This window comes from Erythrolamprus reginae, chromosome 9 (assembly GCF_031021105.1).
Source record: "Erythrolamprus reginae isolate rEryReg1 chromosome 9, rEryReg1.hap1, whole genome shotgun sequence".
Classification (NCBI taxonomy): domain Eukaryota; kingdom Metazoa; phylum Chordata; class Lepidosauria; order Squamata; family Dipsadidae; genus Erythrolamprus; species Erythrolamprus reginae.
The window spans coordinates 1,692,956-1,713,247 of NC_091958.1; the positions used below are offsets into that span (position 1 = coordinate 1,692,956).

General features: G+C 44.0%; 1 protein-coding gene across 1 annotated transcript; it reads left to right on the top strand.

Annotated features, from left to right (window-relative positions):
• The first annotated feature begins 4,994 nt into the window (after positions 1-4,994).
• CA5A (carbonic anhydrase 5A) lies at positions 4,995-18,390 on the top strand. The gene is made up of 7 exons (XM_070761840.1): positions 4,995-5,477; positions 7,526-7,723; positions 11,855-11,973; positions 12,952-13,047; positions 13,530-13,592; positions 15,447-15,602; positions 16,893-18,390. Exons 1-7 carry the CDS (start codon positions 5,360-5,362, stop codon positions 17,100-17,102), a joined length of 960 nt encoding a protein of 319 aa, XP_070617941.1. The 5' UTR covers positions 4,995-5,359; the 3' UTR covers positions 17,103-18,390.
• Positions 18,391-20,292: the final 1,902 nt, after the last annotated feature.

A 20,292-nucleotide genomic window follows, 5' to 3' on the forward strand; every position in this document is an offset into this window, starting at 1 on the left:
CCAATTCAGACTGCGGAGTGTTGGTGTGACATGGGCATATTTAGGGAAGCCCATGATTGCTCTCGCAGCTGCATTCTGCATGATCTGAAGTTTCTGAACACTCTTCAAAGGTAGCCCCATGTATAGAGTGTTACAGTAGTCGAGCCTCGAGGTGATGAGGGCATGAGTGACTGTGAGCAGTGACCCCTGGTCCAAATAGGGCCGCAACTGGTGCACCAGGCGAACCTGGGCAAATGCCCCCCTCGCCACAGCTGAAAGATGGTTCTCTAATGTGAGCTGTGGATCGAGGAGGATGCTCAAGTTGCAGACCCTCTGTGAGGGGGTCAATAATTCTCCCCCACAGGGTGATGGACGGACAGATGGGATTGTCCTTGGGAGGCAATGGTTTCTCCGCCTTGGCAGCTTGGAGATGGATGGATTTCAACTCCTAGAATCCCCAACAAGGAGTTGAATACCCTCCACCTTCAGGTTGCCAAGGTCGAGGAACCATGTTCTGGACAACGGGGTGCCATGCAAAAAGACAAATAGGAAGCAGCCAGACCTCCGTGGGAATCCTCCTTATTTATTTATTTATTTTATTTATTTGTTTGGTCAAGTACGTAATGGTGGTATACAAAGATATAATAATATTTATAAACATGATACTAGTAAGAGAGAAACATTAGGACAGGGGACGGAAGACACTCAGGTGCACATGCACGCCCCTTACTGACCCTATTAGGAATCGGGCGAGGTCAACAGCAGAGAGTCTAAGGGCAAGGTTTTGAGGGCTAGGTGAAGGTAAGAGTCGGTAGTGAATTCCATGCATCTACTACTCAGTTACTAAAGTTGTATTTCCTGCAGTCGAGTTTAAGGCAGTTTACTTTAAGTTTGTATCTGTTGTGTGCTCGTGTGTTGTTGCGGTTGAAGCTGAAGTAGTCGTTGACAGGAAGGAGGTTGTAGCAGATGATTTTATGGGTTGTGCTTAGATTGTGTTTAAGGCGACTAATTCTAAGCTTTTTAAACCTAGGATTGTAAGTCTGGTTGCGTTCGGTTGCGAGTGGAGGAGTGGAGGGCTCTTCTAGTAAAGTATCTCTGGACATTTTCTAGGGTGTTTATGTCCGAAATGCAGTGCGGGTTCCAGACAGATGAGCTGTATTCAAGGATTGGTCTGGCGAAAGTTTTATATGCTCTGGTTAGTAGTGTGAGATTACCGGAACAGAAGCTACGTAGGATGAGGTTAACAACACTTGAAGCCTTTTTCTTTATTTTGGCCATAATTTATTCATTATTTGGAGATTATACATTCCATTAAGATTCTCAGGGCTGAAACCCCCACGGAGAGCTTTCATAACAGGCTAAAAACTAAGAAGTAACCTTCCCCCAGAAGGACTCTCTATAAAGTGGGCAAAACTAGCAGCGCCAGAGCCCCAGACTTTGGGTGGGATGGATGGGTGTCATCTCTAAAGTCTAAAACAAGCACACATTAGCGTGGTTACATGGATGCAAAAAGCAAGCCCCATCGCGGAGTGGTCTGGTTTGCTTTCTGTTTGGGGGGAATTGCCATTCAGCCTTGGAGGAAAAAACCCAACATTTCTCCCTTAGACTCTCCACGATTGACCTCTCCAGGTTCCTTAGAGGCCAGTAAGGGGCGTATATAAGTGTACTAGTGTGCCTTTCATCCCCTGTCCAATTGTCTTTCCTTTATCTCATATACCATATATATTTTCTTCCTTTCATATATCTTCTCTATTTTTACATATTATCTTTATATATATTACTTCATTTATTTATTTATTTATTTATTATTTGGATTTGTATGCCGCCCCTCTCCGAAGACTCGGGGCGGCTCACAACAAGTGAAAACAAATCATAAATAATCCAATTCATTAAAATATTTAAAGATTTAAAAAACCCCATATACTAACAGACATACACACAAGCATACCATGTATAAATTAAACGTGCCCAGGGGGAGATGTTTAATTTCCCCATGCCTGACGGCAAAGGTGGGTTTTGAGGAGTTTACGGAAGGCAGGAAGAGTAGGGGCAGTTCTGATCTCCGGGGGGGAGTTGGTTCCAGAGAGCCGGTGCCGCCACAGAGAAGGCTCTTCCCCTGGGGCCGGCCAACTGACATTGTTGGACAAACAAACAAACAAACAAACAAATAAAATTTGACCAAAAGGAGTGGTTTCAATTAACCTTGGCTGTGCCCCTAACCTCACCTATTCTCTCTAGCTTTATAGGGTGGCTCCAAAACCTTCCCATTTTTAAAAACCTACCTTAAATTCTCCCCACCCCCCTATTTCCACCTTCTAATCTAAGCATTTACTTGTCTTTGGGTCTCTCTGAAGCCTCAGCCCATTAGTAGTGGGAACAAGCTATGCTCATCCATCACCCTAAACTCTAAGCCACGGCTAGCCAACCATGATGAATGCGCTCACACAATAACCTACATGAGAGTTGAATGGGGCATCTGGTTCAGATAAGGCAACCTCAAGTAATACCTTGGCTCCTACTTTGTCACTGTAGTTTGGCTGCATGCAGGTCTTAATGTATACTGCAAGTACCGTTTATTTGCTAAGGATAAAATATGCCCCGTGGGTATTAATGTGCACCTATGTGCAGCAGGCAGAGTTCCTTTAAAAGGTCAGGCTGCCTTTTAGAAATACATTTTATACTTCTCAAGGGCAACCACGAAGAAAAACGGAATTTTACTACAGTAGTTTCCTCAACCGCCTGAAATTGTGTGGACTTCAACTCCCAGAATTCCCCAGGCAGCTTGCTTCTGAATTCTGGGAGTTGAAGCAGTGTTCCCTCTAATTTTATTTGGGGGGGGGGGGTGAAAAAGTATAGTGTCTGAGCGGCAGTCCCTTCGGGACTGGGCGGCACAGAAATAATAAATAAATAAATAAACAAACAAACAAATAAATAAAAAACCCACCCCGTTTTGCCTCAGAGAATTTCAAAATAAAATACTGTACTGTGTGTCTATAACAGTGAGCTCATAATAGGGCAACTCTATCAATATCAAAATGCCACTTAAATAGTTGAGCTAGTTTCAAACTAGATTTTGATTTTCTTTCTCTCTTCCTTACTCCCATTCTTTTTCTTTCTCTTTTCCTTCCTCTCTTTTTTCTATCTGTTTCTCTCTCTTCCTCTCTTCCTCTCTCTCTCCTTCCCTCTCACTCTTTCCCTCTCGGCTTCTGGGCAGGTTTGGAAAACTCTGAGTTGATGATGGTTTTTAAGTGAGCGATTGCTCACTGCTCAGCTTAGAGGGAACTATGAGTTGAAGTCCATGCATCTTTAAATGACTGAGGTTGAGAAAACTGTAACTGTTACTTGTGGGACCATCTTCTGCCCTATGAATCTCAGGGACCGGTGAGGTCCCACAGAGTCGGCCTTCTCCAGGCCCCGTCAGCCAGACAATGTCGCTTGGTGGGGCCCAGGGGAAGAGCCTTCTTTGTGGTGGCCCTGGTCCTCTGGAACCAGCTCCCCCCGGAGATTCGCACTGCCCCCACCCTCCCCGTCTTCTGCAAGAGTCTTAAGACTCACTTATGTCATCAGACTTGGGAGTGATTAGATCTTAGGCTCCCTGGCTGATGAATGCTATGTATGGCTGAGGCCTGAATGTGTCCGATTGAGTTTTTAAAATATTAGGGATTTTAGGGTAGTTATTTAGTTAATTAATTGGATTTGCCATTGTATTTTATTGTTCTTTACCATATGTTGTGAGCCGCCCTGAGTCTTCGGAGTGGGGCTGCATAGAAATCCAATAAATTAAAAAAATGATACAATTGGATAGAGAGAGAAAAAACAGAACTGAAAAAACTAAACAAAATAAAAGAGGACAATGTAGAAAAGGCAATGTAAAAACAACTTTAATTCAAAATGCACAAGTTTCCATAAACTGCTTGTATGAACTGTATGACATGTCTATTTTTTGTATGCGTTTGTTTTTTGTTTCAAAAAATTAAAAAAGAAAACAGAAATCCAATAAAGAGAGAGAGAGAGAGAGAGAGAGAGAGAGAGAGAGATAATAAACAGGGTTAAAATAAAACAGCTCCAGTTTGGCTCCGACAGCACAAGACCTTACTATGTTCCTATGACAATCTGGACCACATCCAGTAGAGATGGGCAGGAGTGAGACTTGGAAGTGGCCGTTGTGAACATGGAATGAGTGTGGAAGCACACCAACAGAGCTAAGCTGCCCTCATTATAATCCAAACTGGGCATATAGCCCAGGCAAACCTTCCCCTATTGTTCAGCTTATTCTCAATCACAAGTGAGATGCCCTTGGAATATAAAATCCCCCGAAACCCGAGCAAGCCTGCCCTTCCAATAATGGCGAAGTAAAAGGATTTATTTTTTAGAGGGAAGAGTCAGAAACATCAATGCAGGCTCTGCTTTTAAGAGACAGTCATTTTTCAAAGCGTATTCCAGTGTATGGCTGGTTTTTTTTAAAAAAATATTTCTTTATTTTAACACAAAACATACAAACACAAACATTTAAAAGCATTGGACAGTGTGTGTGGCATACCTGCTTTATATTTCTTATTGTGCTCAATCCCTATAACGATTGTTACATACTTCTAGAAAAAAATAAAAGGGACCACTCAAAGAACATATCCTAGATCTGACTGAATGAAATAGTCTCATTGAACACTTTGTTCTGTACAAAGTTGAATGTGCACAACGGCAGGTGAAATTGATTATCAACCAGTGCTTCCTAAGGAGACAGTTTCATTTCACAGAAGTTGGATTGACTTGGAGTTATATTGTGTTGTTTAAGTGTTCCCTTTAGTTTTTGAGCAGTGTGCATATTATATACATCAGTGTTTCCCAACTTTGGCAACTTGAAGATATTTGGACTTCAACTCCCAGAATTCCCCAGCCAGGGAATGGTGGGAGTTCAAATCCAGATATCTTCAAGTTGCCAAGGTTGGGAAACACTGATGTCTATATATATATAGGGAACAGCCACTTAGTAGTTTCTAGGATTTCTAGGGTTCCCGAGTTCCGAGTTCCCGCGACTCTCCAAACTTTTAAAAAGTTTGTTTTATTAGTTGATAATATTGCTTGCAAAGAAAGCACACAAGATAAAGCGATTCTCCACCAGCCGGCTGCGTGGGGAGGGGGCTTCCTGCCCACCCCGAAAAGAAGGGCTGGCTAGATTGCGCAAAGGGGCTTCCCGACACCTCCCCGAAAAGCGCCGGGTTGAGCGCTCCGCCCCGGGCAGCCTCCAGCTGGGGCAGGACAACTCAGCTGCGCGGAGGAGGAGCCGGCAGCGCAGGAGGAGGAGGAGGAGGCCTCGGGTGGTCCAAGCAGGCCGGCGGAGCGAGGCGGCGTAGAGCCTCCCGCAACCGGCCGCTCGCCCACCATGGCCCGCTTGGTCCTGCCGCTGCTGCTCCGCCGGGCGCACGCAGCCCTCGGTGCCCGGAGTGGGGCGCGGCGCTGCAGCCTCGGTGCCTGCGCTTCCTATCGGCTCCGGGACGGCGGTGAGTGGCCGGCGGAGGGGGACCCTCTTCCCTTCGCCCTCTTCCTTTCCTTCCTTTCTTTCATCCTCCCTCCCTCCCTCCTTTGGTCTTTGGGCAAAAGACTGCACATTGCGCATAATCTGCAAATCCCAATAGAGCCTGCTCATTCTTCTTCCATGTGTGTGGTTGGTTTGGTGCAAGTTGAGTGTGGGAGTGTAGAGGGTTATGCCCTAAGTTTGTTAGAGGAAATTGTCCAGTTGGAGGGAGGTATTGTTTCAGTTCTGTTGAGTTTTAGTATTGGGGAAAGTCTATTATTCAAACAGGGTTTTTAATATTATTTTTCCCCCTTGGGTCACCTGGTCTTAAGGGTGGGAGGGGGGATGATAGTTTTCAGTTTTTCTTTGGGTTAGAAGATGAGGGTTTCCAAAATTCAAGAGTTTTGTGAGCATCCCTCTTGAGTCTCCACTCGCCCACTTGGTCCCAAGGCAGAAGATTTGGGGAGCTGCAGCTCATTTCATCAGAAAACTTTTTCCCTCCATCAGGCCTTTGGTCCTCCTTCCTTGTCCCTTCCCTTGCGTCCCCCCCCCTGGCTTTTTCCAGATATTTCCCCTTTGCTTCTGCTGAGCAGTCCCTGCGTTTGGAAAAACCAAAGTCCCTTCCTGCCTTTCTCCATCATCTCCTTCTGGGCCTGTGTTTATTCTCCTGCCTTCCCCATAGCCCACATTCAATCTATTTGCACAGACTTGCCTCCCAAAGGAGTAGAGATTGTTGTTCTGGCACTAGGCCATAAGGCAACACCTCAATTCAACCCCGGGAGGCAGGTGAATGGGGAAGGACCGCCTGCTTCACTGGATCTTGGGTTTTCGGTGCCGCCTCCGTTATTTTGTTAAGCAGGGCACTGACTCATTGCAAAACAAGGGAAAGAAACTCATTGGATTAAACTTATCACCCAGAGATAATTGGGATGTCAAGGAAGAGAACTGGCCCATAACAGAATATTATCCTGTGTTGGCAGGCTGAGTCAATCCCCTGCTTAGCAAAATAAAGGAGGCGGCAAGGAAAAAATTGTGTGGGCATCGGTGCAGCTTTTCACTAGGGGTCTCCCTGGGTCTCAAATGCAATACTGCTTGAAAATTTACCGTATTTTTCGGAGTATAAGACGCACTGGAGTATAAGACGCACCTTAGTTTTTGGGGAGGAAAATAGGGAAAAGAATCTGCTTACTAGGTATTCATCTGGCTAGCATTTATTTATTATTTATTTATTAATCAAATTTGTATGCCGCCCCTCTCCATAGACTCAGGGCGGCTAACAACAGTAATAAAACAATATAAACAAATCTAATATTTAAGTTAATTTAAGAAACCAATCATTGATACAGACATACAATGCATAATTTTTTTATAAGCCTAGGGGGAAGGGAAGCATCCTTAGTCTGGCCAGCTTCAGCACGTTATTTTATTCCCTCGCTAGGGCTTTTAAAAAACTTTATTTGGGGAGAGTAACAATGAAAGAGCTAGCAAGCCAGAAATAGCTGGGAACATCATGAGCACCTGGAAAAGAAAAAATCAGAGCAAGTAGAGCAATGGAAAAAACCCTGCAAAGACTTAGGGCTTGGAAAACATTATTTGCAGAGAGTAACAATGAAAGAGCCTGCAAGCTAAGAGCTGGGAAAATCATTAGCAGCTACTGTAGTTAGGGCTACAGTCAGCATATAAGACACGCCTAAATTATCAGCCTCTTTTAGGGAGGAAAAAGATGCATCTTATACCCTGAAAAATACGGTAATTGAAATATCTCCTCAAGTGACAGAGCTGTTATTTCTGGAGAATAAAGAAGGCTTTTGGCTAAAGCAACCTTCCTTCACTTCCTGGCTTCTAAGTCTCTGAATGTTTCTTCAATAATCTCTGCAGCCATGTTTCTCAAACTTGGTAACTTTAAGATGGCTGGACGGCAACTCCCAAAATTCCCCAGTCACCATTCTGGCTAGGGAATTCTGGGAGTCGCAGTCCAGCCATCTTCAAAATTGCCAAGGTTGCTAAACCCTGGTCTACCCCTTCTCCTTCCAGTACACCCTCTGTGGCAGAGCCCAATCACCATCCCGGGAGGCAGCCGCCAATCTCCGATCAATATCCAGTGGCGAGACAGTGTTTACGACCCTCACCTGAAACCCCTGGAAATCCGCTACGACCCGGAGACCTGCCTCCACATGTGGAACAATGGCTACTCCTTCCTGGTTGAGTTTGAGGACACCATGGATAAATCAAGTAAGAGCAACTGAACTCAAGGGGTGCGTTGAGTTTTCAGAGGCTGAATGTAGAAGCAGTGACTTGAAAAGGAGTTCAGGCTGGTTAACAGAAAGATTTCAAAATCTGTATAACTCTGAAAAGCGTAGTAGATACGGTCGAGCTTAGGGGTGTATACTTTGCACCAAGAATTGTCCTAAAATTGTGAGTTCCAGGTACGTTTGTTGTATGCCGCCCCGAGTCTACGGAGAGGGGCGGCATACAAATCCAATAAATTATTATTATTATTATTATTATTATTATTATTATTATTATTATTATTATTATGTTTATAAATATGACGCAGGCAACTATGTCTTCAATGGGGATTTTAATAATCTGACAAAGTTAGTAGAGGACTAACAAAAGCTAAATAATTATAGTAGTTTTAATACATTTTAAATATTCCAGAGATCGCGATGGCTGTTGCCTCTTTATTTATACTTTGCACCATCATATATTTTAGGGTTGAGTTGCTTGCACCCCAAGTAGCAAGGGGGTGTCTAATAATAGCAGCCGGGTCTTTGTACAAATCCCCAGGTTAGTTCTGCCTGTTAAAATTTACTTCCAAATGCAAGCTAGCTAACATTTTGAAAATTAATGATCATGGGGCACTCTTCTAAAACCTCCGCAACCCTTTGTTCAGCTTTTGCCTCGCCTTTTGCGTCCATAAATACAAGATGCCGTCTGCTTGGTTTTATAACGCTTCTTGTCTGATGAAAGGTCTTTGGCAATCTATTACCGAAATGTAAACACCGATTATCACCTTGACTCAGCTGAGAGATAAGCTTTCTGAATAAGGCACCTGAAAGGATCCGAAAAAGAAAGGACCTCACTTTTGAGCAATACCTGTTCTGCTCTTGTGGTCTTGGGAAATATTTTATCCTGTGCCTGGCCAAGCTTTGCACGGACCTTATTTCTCTCTCTCTCTCTCCCTCCCTCTCTCTCTCCTTTTAAGAAAGAAAAACAAGGGTCAACTTTATTAGCTGACTTAAACTCTGCCTTCTGTGCTTCTACAGCTATGCTATTTCCATCAAACAGGAACAGGATTGCCTGGGGCAGAAATGAAAGGAACCCCTTAAGGCAGAGGTCTTTAAACTTGGCAACTTTAAGACTTGTGGACTTCAACTCCCAGAATTCTCCAGCCAGGATAACTGATTGGAGTATTCTGGGAGTTGAAGTCCACAGGTCTTTAAAGTTGCAAAGTTTGGGATCCCTGCCTTAATGGCTTTGCACAATTCTGCTTTGAGAAGGAGCGTAAAAATGTTGTAAGTGTTGGGTAACACTTTGGGTTTTAAGGCAAACAGAACATTGGTGTGCAAATCCTTGCAGAAGCCTCAGGTGTGATATTTGTTGCCACAGCTTTGTGGTCCAGATACTGTAGTTTGATTGTTTTGCCTTAGAATCCAATGTGTGGCATGTTAGCACTCCACACTGGGCTTATAACCAATGTTAGAATCCTCAACATATAAACAGAGTCTGTGTGGCAGTGGTGGCTGTTCAGCCAATAACACAGAGTAATCAGTAAGAGTATAAATATTATTTACAATGGATACAATGGATTAATCAGTAAACATTCAGCTACATACATATCCAAGTCAAGCAATCATATACAGGTCTATGCAGCTAACCATTAATATTTCACAGTTCTACATAATACCACAATACATAGACCAATATTTAGCACAACAATAATTTAGCACATAGCAACATATAGCACACAGCAACATATAGCACACAGCAATAATTTAGCACATAGCAATATATAGCACACAGCACACAGCAATAACAAGCATTAGCTAGACCAGTATTTCTCAACCTTTGTCGCTTTAAGACAAGTGGACTTCAACTACCAGAATTCCCCAGCCAGCATAGGAGATAGACATTCACTCAAGCTGGCTGGGGCACTCTGGGATTTAAAGTCCGTGTGTCTTCAAGTTTCCAAGGTTGAGAATCACTGAGCTAGACAAATTGCAATAGCCAGCAACAACAGAGCAACACATCTGACTCCCTTTTATGGCTAATCGCAGCCCTAGCCCTTAAAGTAACTTTATACTAATTCCTCCAAGCAGGGGGAGAGGGGCGGCATACAAATCTAAGTAATAAATAAATAAATAATACATGGCTGGCTAGTTCATATATTGACAAACCCAACCGGTGAAGTACGTAGTACTGACAAGGCACATCCCATAATTTTAGGGCCTAATAATGTTGCTGAACACAAGTCCCAGCATCCCTCATGCTGGCTGGGGCTATTGGGAGTTACACTTCAGCAGCACCTGTTTCCAACTCCTTGAATCAAGCTCCACCTGAGGGGCTAGTCCACCTGGTTTTTGGAGTAACACAGCAGTGCAGGGGTCTCTAAACTTGACAACTTTCAGATTTGTGGACTTCAGCTCCCAGAATTCTCTAGCCAGCATGTGGGTTTCAACTCTCAGAATCGGTTGGCTGGCTGGGGAATTCTGGGAGTTGAAGTCCACACATTTTAAAGTTTGAGAAACGCTGCTTTAACCCACCCCTTTTTTCCCTTTGTGTTTTTCGTTGCTTTTCAGAAACATAAATGCTTATATTCACTCTTCTTTCTCCTTTACTTTTAGTGCTGTCTCCTCCTTTTACTTCTTGGGGTCTCTTTCCCTTCCTTTCTTTCTCCTTGCTTCCGCCCTTCAAGGGAAGTAAAATTAGAGAAGAAGAAAAGTGGATTAAAGCTAAAGTTGAGAAGGAAAGACAGTGCAGGAAGGTAAGTCAATGGGCATAGGAACAGGATACTGGGCAAAATGCTTTCAGATTTGTAGCCAATGGGCAGTGGGCACGGGATGGCAGCAAATATCCAAATATGTAATAATGTGTCTTGCTGGCGTTCTTGCCATCTGGTGAAAGTGGTAGAAAGTGGAGAGAATAGAAAGACATTGTGGCTCGTGGGCAGAAGGGTTCCCAAAATGCTAACACGAAGTTTCGTCCCCAAACGCTAGATATCTTGCAGATTGCCAAGGGTTTAAGCAAGCACAAAAACCCCACACCCCGACTTCTCTGCACCTTAATTACACGCTTGGAATCTACTTCTGGTATTTAACCTCTCAGGAATGTGGCTTGAGGGCTGCTTTTCAAGTTTTTTCCTGGTTCTGGGTCACATCTGAAGGTAAACAGCAGCATTTGGCTTCTGAATTCGGTGCAACCTTTAATGCCCACTAGAGGGCGGACTTGCTCAGCCTTTTCTCAAAAATCTCAAAATGGGGAAAGAAAACAGGAAACGGAGTCGAGAAATTGTCTTTGACTTTCTAGGACTCAGGAGAATATTCTCTTCTATTCCCTGAGACATACAGTTCTGGGCGGCTTACAACATATGAAAAACAGCAAGTTGCAATAAACGTCAATCCAATTAAATTAAAAATTACATAACTATTTAAAAATTGCTAGCTATATTAAATTAAATCCACCCATTCGTACAACAACCATGCGATCATTGATTGGCTAGGGGTCAAGATCTAATTGGCCCAAACTTGGCGACATAAATGAGTCTTAAGACTCTTGCGGAAGGCAAGGAGGATGGGGGCAGTGCAAATCTCTGGGGGGAGCTGATTCCAGAGGGCTGGGCCACCACAGAGAAGGCTCTTCCCTAAGTCCCACCAAATGACATTGTCTGGTTAGTGGAACCTGGAGAAGGCCGACTCTGTGAGACCTGACCAGTCGCTGGGATTCATGCGGCAGAAGTCGGTCCCGTAGGTATTCTGGCCTGATGCCATGTAGGGCTTTATTGGTCATAACCAACACTTTGAATTGCATCCGGAAACCAATTGGCAGCCAATGCAGACCGTGGAGCGTTGGAGAGACACGGGCATGTCTAGGGAGGCCCTTGACCGCTCGCGCGGCTGCATTCTGCACAATTTGCAGTTTCCGAACACTCTTCAAAGGTAGCCCCATGTAGAGAGCATTGCAGTGGTCGAATCTCGAGGTGATGAGGGCATAGGACAGAGGTCGTGGCTGCCAAGTCAGAGTCAGTGGGAACTACTGCGACCCCATTCACAAGGGGTCCAGAATCCAGCTCCCCTTGTGAATGATGCAGACCCCTCCCCTGTACCCCCACTCCCCTGAAGGTATGCCTTTTCTCCACCACAGTCATAACCGGAGGTCCCCTGGAGAACAACTACCGGCTGAAGCAGTTCCATTTCCACTGGGGAGCCGTCAACGAATGGGGCTCCGAGCACACCGTGGACTGCAAGGTGTTTCCAGCTGAGGTGAGAGGGAGACCAGGTGAAGATCAGTCTGGATGCTTGCAAGGCGAACGAGATGGTGATGGGCTCTTTCCCCAAGGGGGGGGGGGGGGTCCGGAGAGATGTTTTAATTTCTGGGGAATTTCTGAATCTCATTCTGCGCCTTGTCTTACCACTCCCAACAGCTCCATGGCTTGCAACTGTTCTTAGCCGTGGGTGTTGTGGTTCTCTGGAGTTACCTGTGGGCAGCTGTCCAGGCAGAACACGATCTTCCAAGATGCCCCTTCTTTGAAAATAGCAATAGCAATTTTTAGTATATTAATTGGATTTTTAGATATGTATATGGTATATTGTTTTTGACATGTTGTTGTGAGCTGCCCTGAGTCCTCGGAGAGGGATGGCATACAAATCCAATTAATATTAATTAATAATAGTTATAGCATTTACAAACTTAAAGTAAACCTCTCTAAACTCAACTGAGTAACCGAATGGTTGATGCCTGGAACTCACTACCAGACTCTGTAGTTTCATCACCTAACCCCCAAAACTTTACCTTTAGACTGACCACTGTTGACCTCTCCCGATTCCTAAGAGGTCAGTAAGGGGCGTGCATAAGTGCACCAGTGTGCCTTCCATCCCCTGTCCTAATGCTTCTCTCTTATTAGTATAATGTATATGAATATTATTATATTTCTGTCTACCACCAATACGTACTCGACAAAACCAATAAATAAAAATAAAAATAAATAAATTTAGACTTATATATCGCTTTCCAGCCCTCTCTAAGTGGTTTACAGAGAGTCATCCTCTTTCCCACAACAATCTGGGTCCTCATTTGACCCACCTGGGAAGGACGGAAGGCTGAGTCAATCTTGAATCTGGTGAGAATCGAACTGCCCAACTGCTGGCAGCCGGTGATCAGCAGAAATAGCCTGCAGTACTGCACTCTAACCACTGCGCCACCGTGGCTCAAAGACTTATGGTTTCCCTTGTTCCTTCCAGCTGCATTTAGTTCACTGGAATTGCTGCAAATTTGGAAGTTTCGAAGAAGCTCTAATGGACGAAAACGGGTTGGCTGTCATCGGGGTATTTTTGAAGGTACGACGGATGGTAGAAAAATTGCAATTTTCCTGTGAATTGTTTTTCTCGCACAAAAAGCATCGTTTCAGTAACTTGTTTGTTTTGATTTCTTTGTGGATTTGCATGGATGTGTGTGTGTGTTTATGCTGCAATAACAGCATCGGAATATAATTGGGGGGGAACCTGGCCAATTTTATACACAGGGTGGGGACACAGGAAGGAAGGTGTAAATAGGGACAAAAACAGGCCTGTAGGAAGGAAGGGGGAGGAGAAGACCCCCCTTCGTGAGAAGGATAAAGAAAGTTCTCTGCAGAGGGCCAGTGACTTTGTTTACTTTGGATCCCCCCCCTTCGGTGGTCCTTCAGAGAAGCCATTAGTGGGGAAATGGGTGGGGTTGGGAGATCAGACCCCCCGCTGCCCTGAAGTTTATCAAGGAGTAAAGATGTTATTGGTACAAAAAGCTTTAGATCTGAATCCAAAACTTATCTTTGCTTTGATAGCTTGGAGCCAATCACAATGGCCTACAGAAATTAGTAGATGCCTTGCCGTCCATTAAGTACAAGGTAAGATGAACGGTGACTTCTTTCCTACTTGCCTGCAATGTCCTGTTTGTTTATTTGTAGTTTGTGCTGGAAGGGACCCTGTGGGTCATCTAGTCCAACCTCCTGCTAGTGCAGGAGATCCTATACCGTCCCAGACCGATGGCAGTCCAGTCTCCTCTTGAAGGTCTCCAATGTTGGGGTGTTCACAACCTCCGCAGGCAGGCTGTTCCACCGGTTGATCGCTCTCACCGTCAGAAGGTTCTTCCTTATTTCGAGGTTGAATCTCTCCCTGGTCAGCTTCCATCCGTTGCTCCTTGTCTGGCTCTGTGGTGCTTTGGAAAACAATGTGACCCCTCTCCTCATTGTGGCAGCCCCTCAAGTATTTGAAGACTGCTATAGAATAGAATAGAATAGAATAGAATAGAATTTTATTGGCCAAGTGTGATTGGACACACAAGGGATTTGTCTTGGTGCAGATGCTCTCAGTGTCCATAAAAGAAAAAGAGACATTTGTCAAGAATCATGGGGTACAACACTTCATGATTGTCATAGAGTCAACTAAGCAATGAAGAAACAATCAATATTAATAAAAATCTTAGGATACAAGCAACAAGTTACAGTCATACAGTCCTAAGTGGGAGGAAAAGGATAGAATAGAATAGAATAGAATTTTTATTGGCCAAGTGTGATTGGACACACAAGGAATTTGTCTTGGTGCAGATGCTCTCAGCGTACATAAAATAAAATATACATTTGTCAAGAATCATGTGGTACGACACTTAATGATTGTCATAGGGTCAAATAAGCAATGAAGAAGGATGATAGGAATGATGAGAAAAACTAGTAGAAATAGAAGTGCGGATTTAGTAAAAAATCTGACAGTGTTGAGGGAATTATTTGTTTAGCAGAGTGATAGTGTTTGGGGAAAAACTGTCCTTGTGTCTAGTTGTCGTGGTGTGCAGGGCTCTGTAGCGACGTTTTGAGGGTAGGAGTTGAAACAGTTTGTGTCCAGGATGTGAGGGGTCAGTCAATATTTTCCCCTCCCTCTTTTTGACTCGTGCAGTCTACAGGTCCTCAATAGAAGGAAGATTGGCAGCCATTGTTTCTTCTGCAGTTCTGATTCTCCTCTGAAGTCTGTGTCGGTCCTGTTGGGTTGCAGAACCGAACCAGACAGTTATAGAGGTGCAGATGACAATCCTGTCTCCCCTGGGCCTCCTCTTCACCAGACTATCCATGCCCAGTTCCTGCAACCTTTTTCTCGCATGTTTTGGTTTCTAGTCCCTTTATTATTCTGGTTGCTCTCTTCTGCACTCTTTCCATAGTTTTAACGTCCCTTTTGTAGTGTGGAGCCTGTACTGTTTACTCAGAGGAAGCAGAGGTTTGCCTTTCCATTCTTGCTTCCTAAAAGTGGGAGAAGCAGGACTTGGGCATGAAGATGGGAAGGCACACAAGGAGATTTTTATTACCTGTGTGTCAACTCTGAAGCTGGCCTGAGCTGAGACCATTTGAAAGGCTTCATTGATGCCAAAATGGGGCTGAGGGCTAGGGAGGGGGGATAGAGATAGCTGGGGTTTTGTAGCCAAAAAAAATAATTTCCACTGAGAACCAAGAACATTCCCACCAGGTAGATGAAAAGAAAAACTTTTAATTAGATGAAAATTGCAGGAACCTTTAGAGTCGGTTTTCACCACTTTGTGACAATATAATATATCCAATAAACTTGTTGTTTGAGAAATCTGCTTGCCTTAGAATTCTGTGACTGTATTACTTGGAACCTTGACATCATATTTCAAAAACCCAGGAAGGTATCTGCAAACAGGGAACACCTTACAAGTGTCCCACACTAACTGTGTTGCTGTTCATGGAATTTCTTAGGATTCTCTGGTTGAACTGGAAGAGTTTGATCCTTCCTCCTTATTGCCTTCGTGCCCAGATTATTGGACTTACTCGGGATCTCTGACCACCCCTCCACTTTCAGAGTCGGTCACCTGGATCATCAAGAAGCAAGCCATTGAAGTGGACGAAGACCAGGTATGTCCAAGGGGAACCAGATTTGAGAAGAGGGAAGGAACCTTGCAATCCGAAATCATGCTTAGCTGTGGTTGGTTTCAACCATAATTTATGGAGCAGACACTAGCAGTTTGATCTGGGGATATGGGCAAATCATTAACAATGGTTTGTTTTGTACATCTGGGCCAAGCCATAGCTAAACAACTGACATTGGGGCTTCATGTAGGATTCTCTTGTGAAAGAAATGCAAAACAGCAAGGTTGAAATATGAGGGTCACACAGAAAGTAACGCACCACATTTATTTTCTTCAACAATTGAACACCATGAAACTTACACACAAGAAAGAATGATGTTTCTTCTACACTCTCTATTTTTCCACGTAATCTCCGTCTTGTTCTGTGGTCTTCCTCCAGTGAGACACAAGGGCATGTAGGCCCTGTTGGTACCACTCCTTGTTCTGGTCACGAAGCCATTTCTGTACTGTGATGGCCTCACCCTCCGTGCCCAGCGACTAACCGTACTTCTGTCGACTGCAGATTCTCCATCAACTCTACACAAACGTTGGTGAATGTTCCCAACAGTTTCTTTCTCCGCAGTGAGAAATTCAATGACGACACGCTGCCTGTAACGTCCATCAGACGCCATTTCGAAACACTGCGGCAGCTACGCTGTGTGTCTGAAGAGACACAAAATTTACACACGCATTCCTGACAATTCAAATAATGTACATCTAAAATTTCGCATTCGTACCATTACTGTAGGCTGAGAAAAAAAAAAGTGGTGCATTACTTTCTGGGCGACCCTTGTAAAAAAATGAGCTGCAAGTTGACCCATAGGTGTGGCAGAACAAGTTCCTGCCCAGTCTGTTTGCCCACTTTAACCACTGTCCTTATTGCAACACACATAAAGTCCTTCTGTATGGATAAACGGTGAGTAGAGGATTTAGCTGACTTAAGGTCAGCAGGACAGAGAGAAAAAATGTTGGATGTCCACCAGCCACCACCAGTGGCTGGTGGTGACAAGCATATCTAGATTATTGTCTGATAGCTTAAATATTGACCTGGATATGGAGTTGGGAGTAGTTGAATCCAGAATAGAATTCAGGGCCAGGGTAATAATGCAAAAAATAAAATAAATACTTGTGTTTTCCTGGACTTCTCACCTCTGCTGAAAATGCTTTTGTTGACTCTGAAGGCCCCTGTTGGCCAACCTTGGCTGAGCAGGAGTCCTTTCCAGGAGATCTTCCGAGGACCCACAAGAGTCCCATCTCTTTGCTCTCCCTTCCCCTGACTGCTGTTTCTCCTCCCCAGCTCGAGGTCTTTCGGATGCTGCTCTTTAGCCAGGCTGGAGAAGACGAGAAGAGGATGGTGGACAACTTCCGTCCACTTCAGCCTATCCTGGATCGCACCGTCCGCTCCTCCTTTCCAAAGCGCTTCTGGCAGGACATGGAGAAGCCGTTCGAGGACCAGATGTTCCACACCCACGAGCAAAAGCCCCTTCAAGACACTCTGCACTTTTAAGAGGCTAAATGTCTTATTATCTGCGCCTGAAAAAAGTAGTTTAGCATAAAGGCTGAGGACAAGAGCCAAGGCTTCGAACGGGGCAGAGAGATTCCTGGTCCTCCCCTCTTCCAAGAGACTCTGCTTGTAGGGTGAGAACCGCTTGGACTCTTCTCCCAAAAACAGATCAAAGCACCTGTTAGAACCTCAAGGCTCACCTCTGCTGTCCATCAGCAGATGCTACATTGCAGGAACTCCACAGTTCAATGGGGGCCTCTCCGGTCACCTCTTAAGGATCCAGGACTGCTCACCAAGAGAGAAGATTTACAGCATTTGACAAGAGCAGGAATTTGTTTTGGGGGTTCAAGCTACTTTGACCCAGATGCCAGGATTATAACCACCTGAATTGCAGATTGTTCTGGGAATTATAGTATTATAACGCACCAGAGGGACATTCTGTGGCAGAAACCTTGGCCAGATAGCCTAAGCCTCAACTACCTCTAACAGGTGGTCCAACTTTATAGCAGTTCGTCTCCTCCCCCAACAATTTTTTTGGTCTCTGTACGTATATACAAGAGGCTGGGAGTTATTTGGGTTTGAGCAAACAAAGAGGAAAAGCTTTTCTGTACAAATCAGCAGATTGGAATGGATTTCGGGCTGTGACGTAACCAGGCGGACTTAGAAGGAAATACCCAACATAGGCACGATGTACGTTAGAAGGAAACATGATAGGAACAGTTTCCGATTCTAAATAGGTGTACTAGCTGATGCACAAAACCTGCCAGATTGTAAATATGCATATTTTTTTCATTCTGTAGCACTTTGATCGCTTTTAAAAAACAAACCCTAGATTGCTTGTGAAAGACAATCAATTCCTTGTAGCTAAAGCTTCATTTGAGGTTAGTGAGTACACAATTGGTGCCATAACTGATCGGAGGCATTAAAGCCTTGAGGTCTTGGTCAGCCACTTAGGAAAACCTGTGTGTTTAACGACCTTAACTTCTGTGTAATTGCAGCAGAAACAAATCAACATTAAAGCCTTGCAACATTGCTTCTCAATCTTTGACGATTTTAAGACGTGACTTTCTTGGCCTTTCTGCTTTTCATATCAGAGGTTTTTGCATCTCCTAAGTTCTTTTTCCTGTACATGTAAAAGAATCAGAATAGGTGACTCTTTTACACCTAGAGTAAAAAGAACTTAGGAAGAGGTGGCCTGAGAGATTGATAAAAACGCCACGTTTATAAAAACGGTGCAGAAAGGAAGCTTACACTGTTACGCATCTTTATAATAAATATGAAGTTTTCTCTCTCCGTTGTCCAGAAGTTATTTCAGCCGTATTTGCCTTGGGAAAGAAGAAGGAGGGGAAATGAATTGTTTCATTGTTTGGGAAGTGACAATAACTAGATAAAAATGCTTGCTCCTAAAATGCATTGAGATGGGAAGACAATGGCCTTCTCTTTTGACGGCAACACTCGTTAAGGAATAATGTGACGGTTCATTGTGGTCTCGAAGCACAGGAAATGTGTCCTCTCAACACACGCGTGCTTGTGTTTTGGATGCTATTGGCTTTGCCTGAGAGCTATGAAGACAGCCCAACAAACCCGTCTGCAGAACAACTACCGGTAAAATTCTGCAAGTTAATAATAATAATAATAATAATAATAATAATAATAATAATAATAATTTATTAGATTTGTATGCCACCCCTCTCCGTGGACTCAGAGCAGCTCACAACAAACAATACAATATAACAAATCTAATATTAAAAACATCTAAAACCCCACATTAAAACCATACAACACAATCATCCCATGCATTAACTATATATACCTGGGGGTATCTTAGTTCCCCCATGCCTGGCGACATAGCTGGGTCTTTAGCAACTTACGAAAGGCAAGGAGGGTGGGGGTGGTTCTAATCTCTGGGGGGAGTTGATTCAGCATGTGAAATTGACTGTCAATCAGTGTCGCTTCCTAAGTGGACAGTTTGATTTCACAGAAGTTTGATTTATATTGTTATATTGTCTTTTTTTAAAGTATTCCCTTTATTTTTTTGAGCAGTGTATATAACCGGGTTTTCTTAACTGTTCTGCTGGCGTGTTTCAACCGCCCGTAATTACAGGGTAATTAGTCCAGGAAGACACACACCACACGATAAAAGGAAAACCCAAATGTTTTTATAAACAGAAAAACAGAAACAGAAACAGGTTCCTTGCTGGGTGCAACCGCCACTTCCCAGGAGATGGGATGAGGACTGAAAAGAGGGTTAAACTACAGTAGGCCCATCCAGATGCTGTGGGGTTAACAGCTAGCTTGCTTTTGAAAGAAGCGTGTTGTTTTCTGGAGATTATGTGAGAAGTCACTTCTGCCTTATCTCTCGACCTTGGCTAAATCCCTTTGATGTGACAATCCTGCCCTGGTCTGGGCTCTAGCAAGGGAGCCAGTCTTCATAATCAAATCCCCTTAAAAGGTTTTGCGGCTGAAAGCAAGAGTAATAATGGGGAAAGGCCTCGGAACAGCTTTTTTACACAGTTTTTACAAGACCGGGACTTGAAGGATCCTGGTTTCAGGCCGGTGCAGAAGCTGGTCACAAATCAATGGATGGCCACACTCTCTGTAAAAGGCCTGACGTTGAAGGGAACTTGAGAGAGGTGGTTTTCATGAAGTAGCAGATGCAGTCACAAAGCATCCTTTTGAGAGGTTCAAGGCTATCCTATGTCCACCACCTGGGTGGAAGCGGAAGGAGGACTTGCCACACTGGTACAATCTGAGTGGGCAACGAGAAATTGTGGATGGGGGACATGGGATGTGAACTTTCTTTTTTCTCCTTCCTTCCTTTCCCCATTCCCTTCCTTCCTCTCCCTCCCTCCTCCCATTCACCTTCTTCCCTTCTTCCTTCTTTTTTTTAATTTTACTTTTAAATTTTTACATACATACACAACCATAACAATGACAAACAAAACAAAAAACCCATAAAAAATAAATTTGGTAAATTTACATTCCCTGCTCATTCAGAATTTCAATCGGAGAGTTATCCATTTTTAACCTTATTTTTTCTTAACATAATGCTTTGCATTTTTACATATTTGCAAATACAACCACAAAGCATTCTTTCAAGTGGTTCAAGGCCATCCTATGTCCACCATCTGGGCGGAAGCGGAAGGAGTTGCCACGCTGGCACAATCTGAGTGGGCAACGTGACAAGTTTGTG